Here is a 12,830-nt window from a genome sequence, read left to right on the forward strand (position 1 = left end):
GGTGCAACATGCTTCAGAGTGAGTGAGTGGGTGAGTGTATGAGTGTGTGTGTGTGTGTTTGCAAATGCAATCCAATGTAGCAATGTCCAGTGCTTCACTGTTTTGTTTTAAAAAGTCATCAATTCAACCTAAATTCAAGAATTACACTTTAATAGTAGCATTTTGCCAATACAGAAAGGACATATCATCTAAGATCAAATCATTTGAGAAAAAGTTCTTCTCTATTACTTGAATAAGGGAAAGAAAAAACACAAGACAAGAATCCACAGTAATAACAGTTATATTAAATGTTGAAATAAAAATTACTTTTCATTTACATCTGGAATTGAGATGTCCAATCTCCACTGTTTCTCCAGAGAACAGGAAAAAAAATCACCGAAAAACATGGAGCTTTTTTAAGGCTAGCTATACACAAACTTCACATTGGCATTTTTCTTCAGTGTTCATCTCAACTATTAGTACTTAATAGTTTAAAAATCAAACAGAATTTGCTAATAATGAACAACTGCATACTTCGTACTATGACCATTTGATAACTGGTCATGTAAAACTAACCCCAAATGTTGATTTGTCTTCAATTTATAAGTAGTAAAAATAAAGCAAAAAGGTCTTCTTTCCTAATTAAATTCCTTGAAGACAGTCTTAGCCCAATGTAAAATGAAGCAAAACTACACTTATTTTTTTTTAATTCTACATGAAGAAGGGCAGCAATACTAGCACTTTCTGAACTAGAAGTTTTAAATATTTATAAGACTATTGGTTAATAATAAAATCTTGATGCTACCCAAGTAAATAGTATGCCAGCAAATGCTTTCCTTATGAAAGTATTCACCTTATTGAAAAAAACAGGACAAAGCACAACTGAAAAACCAGGGGAAATCCTTAAGTAAGACAAGATAAAGTTATCTGCCAGTGAAATGGAGGGCAACTTTTTGGCCATTCATATATATAGATTTTCTCTTTGATTTCTTCAGTGATCTCTTGGTTATTAAGTAGTGTATTATTTAGTCCCCTGGTGTTTTTTTTTTTTTTTTTTACAAAATATCTGATAAAATTCACTTAAAATTTTGTAGAATAACAATTTTTAATCTTTTGTAATATCTGCCTAGATCTCTTTCTGGTAAAACAGATAAGTGTGTTCCAATAACTTTATATCAAGATCTACAAATTCTCTGAAAAATTAAAAAAGAAACTTAAATTAACACGATCAAGTTATATGCCCAATTTGATAATATTTTTCTCCCAAAGAGAACAACTGATATAGACATACACCATGACAGGTGGCATTATGTTTAAAATGCTCCTAATTTTTACAGTAGGACTAAATTTCTAAGTAAAGGTAGGGCTAGCAAAGACCTTATTTCAAATATGAGAAAGGGCTACTACAAAGTGCCAAAAACTGTAACACTGAATCCTATGTCGAGTTTTTTTTTTTTTTTTTTTTTTTTTTGATACTGATGTTTTAAAGTAATCACTTACCACTTCAGGAAAAATTGTTGAAATATAAAACAACCAGAACGTGTTGCTTTTGATTTTGGTAACTTATGTTTGGCTGACTCTCATATTTTAAAAATTCTCAGATTTAAGCCTATGGGTTTTAATACTATATGGAAATTCTTTTATGGTTTCTTAAGATCTATGCTGTCCATTTTCTCTGAGAACTAAGTTATCATTCAAAAACAAACACTACCCTTACAATATACCATCACCATTAAAAACCTGGATCACATGCCCAACCATTCTATTTCTCTAAACTTCTAACTTGAAGCTTTGGTTATAAAGGAAAACCAAGTTTCTAAGTGTTCTGCTTTCTGAGATTTTTACAGCATGTTTCCAATGAAATACATTCTGTACTCCTATGTTAAAAGGCCAGCTCAGTCAGCTTCCTTCTGGTCAAATAAAATCAAGTTGGTTTTATTTATAGTTTTATTCTGTAAACAAAAAGCTCTGGAAACTTTGGAGAAATGCACTGCCCCTAATCCTCACCCAATGATGCACTAACCAGCAGGACCAGGGGTTCTAACCCGTCTTCTCTAACGCTGTCAATCTAAGACCACAAACCCCATCTACGTTTGACAAAACATTTCAGTATGTCCTTATTCCAGGAAGATGCAGTATCACTGGTGATGTTATCCTATGAGATTTATGATCTTCCATGACTTTGGCCACTGCTGACGAAAAGACAGCTGTGTGTGGGAAAAGGGGGCTGGAGGATCTAAGGAAAAACCTTCTTTTGGACTTCTTCTTTTCTCTAAGTATAGACACGCCCCTAACAAACACAAAACCCAACTCCTGATGCTGATCACTAGGAATATTAAATTATCAAAATTAAAAATAATTTCCTCACCTAGCACAAGATACTATACAATATTACAAACACAGACACATGAAAAAAAATCAGGCAGTAGAAAATGTACAACAGCTTTGGTGTTATACAAAATAACTTCCAAAAACGATTGACAGTGAAGCACAAGTTCATGTTTTCTTACCACAGACACTCCACTGTTGATTTCTACTTGCTTCCTTTTACGTTCTTGGTAAGGTCTGAACAGCCAAGACAGAATGTACAGTTCACTTAATAAGAACTGCTAGGAACACCAGGACATTGCATTCCAAAAGACGTCATTAAGAAGTCTTGCCTCTGCACTATGGCTCTGTGGCACATTTCCTGTCAAGATCACAGCAGGTCCAAAATAAAGTGACAACTAGATTTAATAAATTAATATACATTTTGTTTAAAGATGTACAATGCACATTCTGTTTAATCCAATGTTTTAGGGTATCCAGGAACTTCTATTTACACATATACAGACCTCAGACAGCAATGATGTCAGAAGATGCAGGAAGGGCAGCAGAGCCTCGCACTGCTGCTTGCTGAATGCTGAAAACCCAAGTCAAATACCCTTAACTTAAAAACAATGCTGAGAGATCACTGGGGAAAATCTCCAAAGAGAGAAGTCCACAAAAAAGGACACGTAAAGGCGGGGGAAGGTCAACGTAGTTGAGACAACCACTTTATTCTTGGGACGACTGTGGAGGCGGCGGAGATGTGCCTTGTTTGCCAGATTTCCGTTCATAGTTCACGAGGCGTTGGCCCACAAGGTACCTAGGTTTTTAAAAACAGGGTGGTTACTCTCTTATGTGATCTTACTTACTAAAACATTCTTCCTTAGAGCAGCCAGTGATACATTTTTTAAAATGTAAATCAGATCACTTCACTCCCACTTAAAACCCTTCAATAGTTAGGTAGGTAGAAGGGGAGTCTAGAATGAATACCGGCAAACAGCACAAAAGCAGGCATCTCATAGCAAAGGTATGGATTTATGGGAAGATATGAGAGCAGCACATGTCAGAAGGCCTCAGATGCTGTGCAGTGGAGTACAGGCTCTGGTCCATAGGTGAGGGGCCCTCATAAACTGACTCTTGGAGGCCAGAGGTAGGTAAGGTAGAATAAACTTATTCAGGGGATTTATCTGTTATGGATCATATTTTACAAAACAGGTAAGTGGACAGATCTGAAGAAATGGACTGGAAATATGATAATCAGAAAGCTGGGTAGGGAGGAGAGTAAAACCTGAAAAGCTCTAGTTCTAAAGAAAAGGAGAAATCAAAGGACAAAGATTTCAAGGAGGTCAAAGGAAGAGGGCACAGAAATGACTGTATGCAAGTGACTGACAGAAGGTAGGAGGTTATGGTCCAAGAAAGAGTATTAAGTGCTCCTAACCTATGAGAGGTGATGGCAAAGGGAGCAGGACTGCAGAAACGGAGACAGAAGTGCCTATGGATGGGATGACAGGGCTGGAGGTCCTCCACCAGGACACAGCGTCCCCATGATGCCAGCAGGAGCTGGGGGGAGCAGTAGTGGTGGGCTGCAGTGACCGTGGGCGAAGGGCCTGGAGGCTGACCCGGGAGAACAGTGGGTGACAACGCTGACAGCAACAAGCTGCGGGGGTGGGTGATGGTTTCAAGCGGGCACGGGGACCCACTTGGAGGCAACAGTGCAGACCAAGACGTGCCCGGTAGGACTTTACACATCTGTGTAAGAGGAGGAGAGTGAGGCCAGCACGTGACAGGGCTGCCAGGGAGCTGGGGTCTCTGAGGCTCAGTTTGCTCTTCAATAAAATGAGAACAATAGTCCTATGGTTGCTGTAAGAAACAGAAAGCAGGCAAAAGCCTCAGTAACAGGCCTGGCATGTGTGGAGGGCTCCGTGTGGCACCTTTTATTTTCCCCGTGACTTCCTTCACCCTGACTTTCATCTATCCCTTTTCTGTTGGCAAACAGGTCTCATGAGGTACTCTGGCAATTTACGCCAAGAAGCCTAACATTTCACTTTTTAAAACGTTCCACTAACCCTACTTCTTCTTCATCACGAGTTCACTGTTTCACCCCTTTTCTTTTTGTCTTCTTGATTCTCTTCCTGAAGTTAATCATTCCTTATCCCACTGTCCCCCAACCAACCGGTGTTTTTTCAACTTGTGAGGAATTTGTAAACGCTTTGAACAGTGACAACTGAGCAATATCTGACATGATAATACACATGGCACTACCTGACACACATGTAATCACAAACCACATCAAGATAGCAAGCACAGAGAGAAAAGCAAGGTAAACTTGCCCCAGACCGAAAAGTAACTCAGGGGCAGAAAAACGAGACTCTGAACCCATAGCCAGTTCTATTACCCCAGCAGCCTCTCGTGCCCCTAGCGCACACGCACACACGCACACTTGGCACCTCCTCGGGATCAAGCCCTGTGGCAGATACACTGTGGATGTATAATGGTGAACAAGACACGCCCTCTGTCGAGTCCGAGTTCAACGGTTTTCTGCACGAAGCAACGGTGGGGAAAGATAATAGAGTGCACTGGGCTGCAGGCAGCTCCCGAGGGTGTGTCTCTTTTGCACTGGTGCCGGACTGACTGTGCCGCCAAAATAAGTGAAGTGAGGAAAAAGGGCTTTCATCGCTGAAAGCCCCTCCCCATTCTTTCGTGGTTGACAGAACTTAATACTCAGCCTGCCTAAGTGTTCTAGTGTTTATTACCATCAGTAAGTGCTTTGGAGAAGCCCTGAACACTCTCTAAATTTCATTAAACATATTACTCTTAAAGAGCCCTCAGAGTAAACGAGGTGACCATATAATCTGTCGCCCAAAGCCGGCACTCACGAGTAAAAGGGGGCGCTGTTAGTAATGACACGCAGGCAGCCTGTGTAAACTGGGACTCTCCCGGGCAAACCAGGATGGGTAGTTACAAACTTACTTCCTCTGTGAGGCGCCATTAAAGCAGAAGAGGACTCAGCCTTCCATTAGGACATGGAGGGTCAAATGGCTGCTACCCCAGAAGGTGTTTTCCTTGGCTGTTCTCAATTTCTCAGAGGTCAGGTCGCAGAGTTTCCTCAAAACAGAGGGCACCACAACGCTTCTGCAGTAACCTCACAGCTTCTCTCAGCAATGGTCAGAGTAACCCAATGGCCCTTGGCTGCAAGAAGGGCTTAGGCAGGCACTGCTAATTCCTAAAGCAGGCTTCTTATTTTTATCTAAAACTATTTAATATATTGTCAGACCAAAACATTTGAAAACAGACTGAAAATTATTTCAAATGGACATTAAGAACTCTTCCTCCCCAAACCGGTTTCTCCCAGTCTTTTTCATCTCCGTAGATGACAACTCCGTATTTCCAGTTGCTTGACCCAACCAAGTCCTGATAGCCCCCTTTTTCACATTCTACATCCAATCTGTTAGCAAATCCTGTCAATTCTACCTCAAAATACGTCCAGAATCTGAGCACTTTTCCCTCCTGTGATTTATCACAATAGACACAATAATTAAGAAATGAGACATCTTAACAAAAAGCAGCTAGACAAATGAAGTCTAGACTTACTTGTCATTTTTAATATGTTCATAAAGGCGCTTAAACTGGCGGACCTGGAAGGACAAGATTCCCATCAACACCACGACCATCAGTAAAAATGGATAAATCCGCCGGTGGACCAAATTTTGCATTTCCGCAGTAACACCTGGAAAACCAAAAAAGAAAAACTCGAAGTGTATAAAGGCTGACAGTGAAATGAAAGTATGTCCTTTTCCTAAGAAGAGGGGAGGGGCGCTTAACTGAAACTCATCCTGCATGAAATGGAGTGAGGCAAGGAGTGCCGTCAAGCTGGAGCCAGCCCCAGCTAGAGGAGGAGCCTCGTGAACTACCCCGAGGAGCTGGACTGTGTTCTAAAGGCACAGAGGAACCAACAAAAGGATGTTCACCAAAAAGGTATGAACGAGATTTATGCTTCTGAAAGGTCATCGTGGCCGCAGTGTGGAGAATGAATTAGCGATGGAGAGTTCAAAACAAGGCAACCAGATGAGAGGCTGCTGAGAGGTTGAGCTTAAGGTGAGAGCTGATGTTCATCTCAACGTGAGCTGCAGGTAAGGGCTCCAAAGATGAGAGAATGGGTTCCAGAGGTCAGATCAGAGGCACTTGGAAACCAGCTGAGTATGAAGAGCAGAGAGCCTCAGGTGACACGGATGACCTTCAAGGTTTCTGACTTATACACCTTGTTGGATGATAATGCTAGTAACTGACAGAGGGAATTCAACAGAAGCAAAAGTTCTGGAGGGGAAAACTTGGTGCTTATAATTCTGAACATATTGCTGGCTTTAAGGTCGTGTGAGGATTCTTCAGTACATAGCTGATAATATCTAGATGTTAAAGTGTCACAAATTAGCATCTCCTCTTTGGTTTTTCTTTTACGCTGAAGGACATTTTTAAAATGTCAATACTTTCTCACCTGCCTAGGGAATAAACTGTACCAAAGCGTTTTATGATCCTCATCTTGCCCTAACCAGTGAAATCTAAGAAAAACAGTCTTTTAAAATCACTGTTTTAGCTGGATTTATATTTACAATAAAGCATTTGGAGCCAGGCAACCTTTGATACCATAAGTGACAAGAATGTAATGATGTGAATAAAGGTGCTCTCTGAAGCCCTCAGCCAGCATTACCCACCAAGTAAAGGAACGACGCCGGACGCGATGACATAAGGTACACACAGGGAAAGCAAGAGCACAGAGATCACTGGCGCTGCCAGTTTCCGAATGATATACTGAAGGTCAATGTTCCGGATGCCATTTGCGTAAACCTGAAACATAGGGGTAAAAAATGAGAATAAGGATACAAGACAAATTCCTCCAGGTTAACAGAGCAATCTCTGCTGAATTCAAGCACAGGGAGCTGGATCTACCAGCCCAAAAGATTCAAACTTGTTATTTTTTCAGAAGTCAAGGCAAATTCTGGAACACAAACATAAGTATGGTGTCCATAAGTTTTTAAAGAAATGCATTTACTTCCTTACACTTTGCAGTTAACTCTGCTAAGAGATAAAATAATAAGATGTTAATCTAGAATAATAATTACACTAGCCTTGTACTATACGATACCAGATGGCATCCAACAATATTAGTTGAAGACTACACAACTTGAAGTAACTTCATACATAATTTGTGTAAGAGTGACCTGTGTTACTACTCAAGATTTCATTCATTTTATCTGAGTATAAGAAAACATTATAAACAGGAAGCATGTTTCTAAAAAGCCTGTATACATCAAATTTCAACAAATCGCAAGGTATTTTATGGAACAATTTAGTATGAAAGAATTCTACAGTGAATTTTTTTTTAATTCAAGAATTTCTAAAATATTTCATCTCATCTAGAAAGTTCTACAGGATAGTACTGCAGAGGAAAGAATGGATGGCAGTGGGGAAATCTTGGGAATAATGGAAAATAAAGATGGTATACAGAAGGGGAAAAAAGAGCAGAGCGTTGTTTGTGTTCTTCCCCCAGCACTTCAACCTCTCCTGGCCCACAGTCACACAGTGTGGTGCAACTCCAATCCCCAGGTCCCTCGGAAGTGGGCCAGAGCATTTCAAGGTGAATGACAACAGGCTTACTGCTCCACAGGTCCCCTCTGGCCCACCAAAATCCTTTTAACTCAAATGCATTTAAATTAATGCAGCAAGGCATCCCGGTGTTTCTCAATCATTTTACTTAAACTTAGACACGTGTATGAGAAAGAATGCATCAGAGAGCAAAATATTATAGAGATCAACAGTGTTTCACAGCCCCCAGGTGTAACTTCATGCTTATTCTCCACAAGGGTCAGAGTCTCATCTGGAAACTCTAGAGTAGACTGGTCTGTACTCCTATCGTGAATGGACATGTTGCCACGCAGCCCGCAATCCATCTCACTTCAGAATCAGCCCGCACTTGAGAGATGCATGCAAACACACACCAACTCCCTGGCTCTCCCCACCCTCACAAATCTCCAGGTACAGAAATTGTTGGGTGAGTTTCTTGTGCATACTGGGCTGAGAACTACTGTATTTCCTATACATCAAAAGGAGGTATACCTTCAGTGCTACAAAACCGTAACACCTTATTAATTTGATGCTGCCCTAAGGACAAAAGGGTTGTCCGTAAGTCCATTCTTTAGGTAACTAAAACTTAAAAGAAATAAGTACCAAAATCTACTATGTTGGTTACTTTGGAAGAAATCTTCCTAAAATGAATTATCCTACTTCCTAGCCTTATTATCAAAGTACAGAAGTACGATCTATTTTTTTCAAGGTGATCACCTCAATGACCAAATTATACGATAGCTCCATAACACAAAACTGTCTTAGGTGTTACGTAGCTAAAATATTCTCAAAGAGCTCTGCTTTTTTAAATCTATTTTTTTCCTGCCATTTTCTTTATTTATTGCCTTGAACAATAACCTCTTTTCCTTACTACAGGCTTACAAAACTGACTACCAAGCCTTCATCAGAACTCCTGCTCTAAAAAAAAGCACATATGCTAAATTTTGCCTTTACTTTAGTCAGGGTTCTAGGCACTTTACGCTACTGGTTAACTTTCAGATAAGGGAAGTGTTAAGAGTAGTTGATAAAAATTCATGGTGTAAGAGTAAACTGCCTTTCTCCTTAAAAAAAAAAAAAAGTTACATATGCTCATTAAAGAAAATGTATAAAACTTAGAAAAGTGGGAACGTGGAAAATAAGAGTCCCATAAGCCGAACTTGCTTACCTGCTCAATTACAGTTTTCAGCCACCACTGAGGACCCATCAATGTTATAGCTGCAATGATTTTGGCATGCAGGACTCCAAGTGCCCAATCCTAGGATAATAAAAATCATTTAACAGATTTTTGTTTGTTTTTAGCAATAAACCCAGCACAGAGGCTATTTCTTGCATTATTAACTTCAAAACAAAAATTCTGTTGGATTAGTAACAATTTCACAGAAGAATAAATACGCTGGAAAATCCAGGGAATTTTTCCCCCAACAGCTCAAGTTCAATGTTTCTATCAAAACTCATTCTTGTGTCTTAAAAAAAAAAAAAAAAAAAAAAAAAAAACATTATTTTCCCAAGAGAACTAAGAAAAGTGTTTAATGGAGATCTGAACAAGCAAATAAATAAAACAGTGTCCTGATTTTATTTCAGCAAACCATCCTTGGGCTGTTTTTCCGGTTGGGCTCCTGAAGGCTCAGAGCACTTCCAGCCGGGTGCGCTCGCAGTTCTGCTGAGCTGTTACTAGGACCTCCCCAGTCACGCCAAGCTCCCTGCTGTGCCTCTGGCCTGCCCACCTCACTATCCACCAGGCAGCCAAAGGGATCACCACTCCCACTGCCCAAGTGATCTCTTAAAGTGCAAGTCAGATCATTTAAGAAGACCTCCGTGCTTACAATCCTGAACACAGCACACAACGTCCTTCATAACCTGTTCTGTTTATCTTAAAAATATATATATACATGTATGTTTTAAAAGTATCAAGTAACATTTAAATCTATTCTTACATTAAACTGAAACCTTTCCAGAGAAGGCTGGAGTCCTCTGTGACCACCAGCCCAAATCCTGATCCCTCCCCAGCAATAACCACTGCTAACATTTGGTATGTACCTTCCACGTTTGTTTCCTTATGCACCGATCTATGTCTATACATGTATGTCCCACAGGAAATATGTGTATCAGTTTTATATGGATTTTGCTCATACTGTTCTGTTCCGATTTTCTGGTTTGGTTGGTTGGTCTTCCAAAACATCTTCAAATAGGGTGGGAGGCTGATGCATGCACTGAATTCTTGAATAACCTCAAATATCACTCTTCATCCTGACAGACGAATGGGTGAATGACATTTTTTCTAGGTATAGGAAGGTTGGGTTTTGTCCCTTTTATCTCAATGGTCTCTAAATGCCCTTCTACCTTATGGTTTCAGTGCTGCAAAGTCCACTGCCAGTATGCTTTTTTTTTGAAGCTTGTGATTTAATTCAGAAATTTTACCAAGATGTGCCCAAATATGTGTTTTTCTCATCAATTTTCTTTTCACCAAACCTGATGAGGTCCTTCAACCTACAGATCAGTTCTTTCTTCAATTCAGTTAAAAATGTCTATTTTTGTTTCAATGCTGTCTCCTATTTTTGTTTCAATGTTGCGTCACATTTTTGCATTGTAGAACCCTTATTATGGCTATATTAAGTCTCCTGGATGTATCCTCCAAGACTCTTCCTCTCCCCTCAATTTCCTTTTCTTCAGTTTTGCTCTGCATCAGTCTTCCAGGCCTCCAATCTGACTAGCCACATCTTTAATTCATTTACTGAATTTGTTTGAAATCCATGCTATGTAACATCATGACGATTTCACTCTGTTTTATGGCTGCTATTGTGTGTGCATGCCCAAATACCCCTGTGTTTTTTTTATTCTATTTGGATGCTCATGGCTCTGCAAGCAGTTCTCCATCACCGGGCATATGTTCTGATGGCTCTGCCTGGCCTTCCTTTCTGTGGCTGCTGGGCCCCCCTTACATAAAACATGTGTTATTTTTCTCTGTTGACTCAATGTAGTTCAGAGGCTCGGATTGAGAATATCTTTAAGGGCTGCAAAAGGATCTTTAGCCTGTTAGACCTCTGGGATAGCAAGCCAACAATTCCCAAATAAGAACCTGGAGAAGTCCTCCTTGCTTTTTCTCTATCCTTCCAGGCTCACAAGCAGGGAAGATTCAACCACCAACTCAGCTTTCTTTTGGCCTTTGGGAGTCCAGAAGGCACCCAAGTGAGGTTAATGTTCACCTGAGGAGGTCCACAGATCACTGAGGTTCCAGCTCTTTCAAGATCCACTGCTTTCCAGTCCTTTCCCACAAAAAAAGACATACCACACTAGCTCCTCTGCTAGAATTAAGAGTCCAGCCTCCCATAGGTCTGTAGTCACTTGACGCAGGAAAGGCAAGCAGCTTAGAGTCAGGGATGGACAAAAAGCAAGCTGTTCTCTCAAACTTTGGGATTTTATCCAGAATATTAAGGATACCATGCTGCACACTCTGTTTGCAACTTGTGTTTTTCCCCTACTCAAAAACACGTGAGGGCTCCCCTCGTGGCGCAGTGGTTGAGAGTCTGCCTGCTGATGCAGGGGACACGGGTTCGTGCCCCGGTCCGGGAAGATCCCACATGCCACAGAGCAGCTGGGCCCGTGAGCCATGGCCGCTGAGCCTGTGCGTCCGGAGCCTGTGCTCTGCAACGGGAGAGGCCACAGCAGTGAGAGGCCCGCGTACCGCAAAAAAAAAAAAAAAACACGTCTGAGAGCTATCTATATCAAAACATATAGCAAAACAAAAATACAAACAAGCAAAGAAACACACAGCTCTACTTCCTTCTTTTTAACTGCGGCACTGGATTCAAAAGCAAAGATATATCACATTTTATTTAGTCATTCTCTATTGATGGACATCTGGGTTGCTTCTAATTTTTTTGACATGGTAAAAAATTATATAATAGCAGAACAATCCTGTTCATGTCTCCTGCACACATGTAAATGTTTCTTTGCAGGATATTCTGAAAAGTGATGAGTCATAACATATAAGCATTCTTAAAATTGAATAATTTCAAATAATTCTCCAAGGTCACAATGTCGGGCACTGTCAAGACCACCAGGAACACAGGCATAAGTGAACAAGCTGCATCACTACTCAACGCAGTGAGGGAGAACACACAGTATGGGGAAGTTGGAGCCCTTAGTAAGAGTGTTAGAAAAGGCTTATTACAGTTTCCTGGTTTGTGTGAGGTGATTTGGGGAGGATTTCAGGAAGCAGGGCTTTGCTCTATTCCAGATGCTAAGCAGAAAGTACAGGTAATCTATAATTGGGTATCTTAATAAATCTTATCCAGAAGAAGGGACAGGCTGAGGCTAATCAAACTGTAGTAGCAAACAAAGGGGCAGCCAATCATGTCAGCCAGGGTACTGGCATGTTGGGGCATTTTTGTGGTTTGAACAATACTCATGTCTTGCCTGCGTTCAGACACGATTATGGAGGGGTCCTGAGTCTGTCTTGATCCATCACGGTCACGGAGTGGCCTTGTGTGATGCTGCTGTTCTGTCAATTGTTCACATTCAGCAGGAGGCCTAACTCCTGGCCCCCAGGGGCTGTTTTGCTCATTTTCAGTGCCGTGTACTGCACAACCTCAGGAGGCGTATACCATCTGTTTGCCACATGTGCAGTGATCTCTTGGGTTACGGTAGCATCTGCCTGACCCCTCCCCTATAAAGTTGTGTTTCCCTCTGAGGTAGCAAGTAATCTATAAGGTGACACTTTGTCACCATGCAAACAACCACTTCTGCACTGTAGTGGCATCAAAACATGACTGCAAATCCTTCTCCCGTGGCGTGGTAGGGGTATATATCCCCTTCCCTTAAATCCAGGCCAGCCTGTGACTTGCTCATACCCAGCAGAATGTAGTGAAGAGCAACGCTGCAGGACTTCTGAGAAGAGGTCATAAAACGTGATGCAGGTCTGCCTT

General features: G+C 41.1%; 1 protein-coding gene across 2 annotated transcripts in view; it reads right to left on the minus strand.

Moving 5' to 3' along the window:
- Positions 1-1,424: 1,424 nt before the first annotated feature.
- Positions 1,425-12,830, minus strand: part of MARCHF6 (membrane associated ring-CH-type finger 6) — a 72,811-nt gene continuing 61,405 nt past the window's right edge. For both annotated transcript variants that reach the window (XM_024767202.1, XM_024767201.1), the window contains exons 23-26: positions 9,071-9,160; positions 6,996-7,128; positions 5,878-6,013; positions 1,425-3,106 (exon numbers count right to left, since the gene is read on the minus strand). In XM_024767202.1, coding sequence (XP_024622970.1) covers positions 3,016-3,106; positions 5,878-6,013; positions 6,996-7,128; positions 9,071-9,160 — 450 coding nt within the window. In that variant the 3' untranslated portion in view covers positions 1,425-3,015. The remainder of the gene's footprint in view (positions 3,107-5,877; positions 6,014-6,995; positions 7,129-9,070; positions 9,161-12,830) is intronic.

Source organism: Neophocaena asiaeorientalis, unplaced genomic scaffold, assembly GCF_003031525.2.
Source record: "Neophocaena asiaeorientalis asiaeorientalis breed wild unplaced genomic scaffold, Neophocaena_asiaeorientalis_V1.1 scaffold112, whole genome shotgun sequence".
Classification (NCBI taxonomy): Eukaryota; Metazoa; Chordata; class Mammalia; order Artiodactyla; family Phocoenidae; genus Neophocaena; species Neophocaena asiaeorientalis.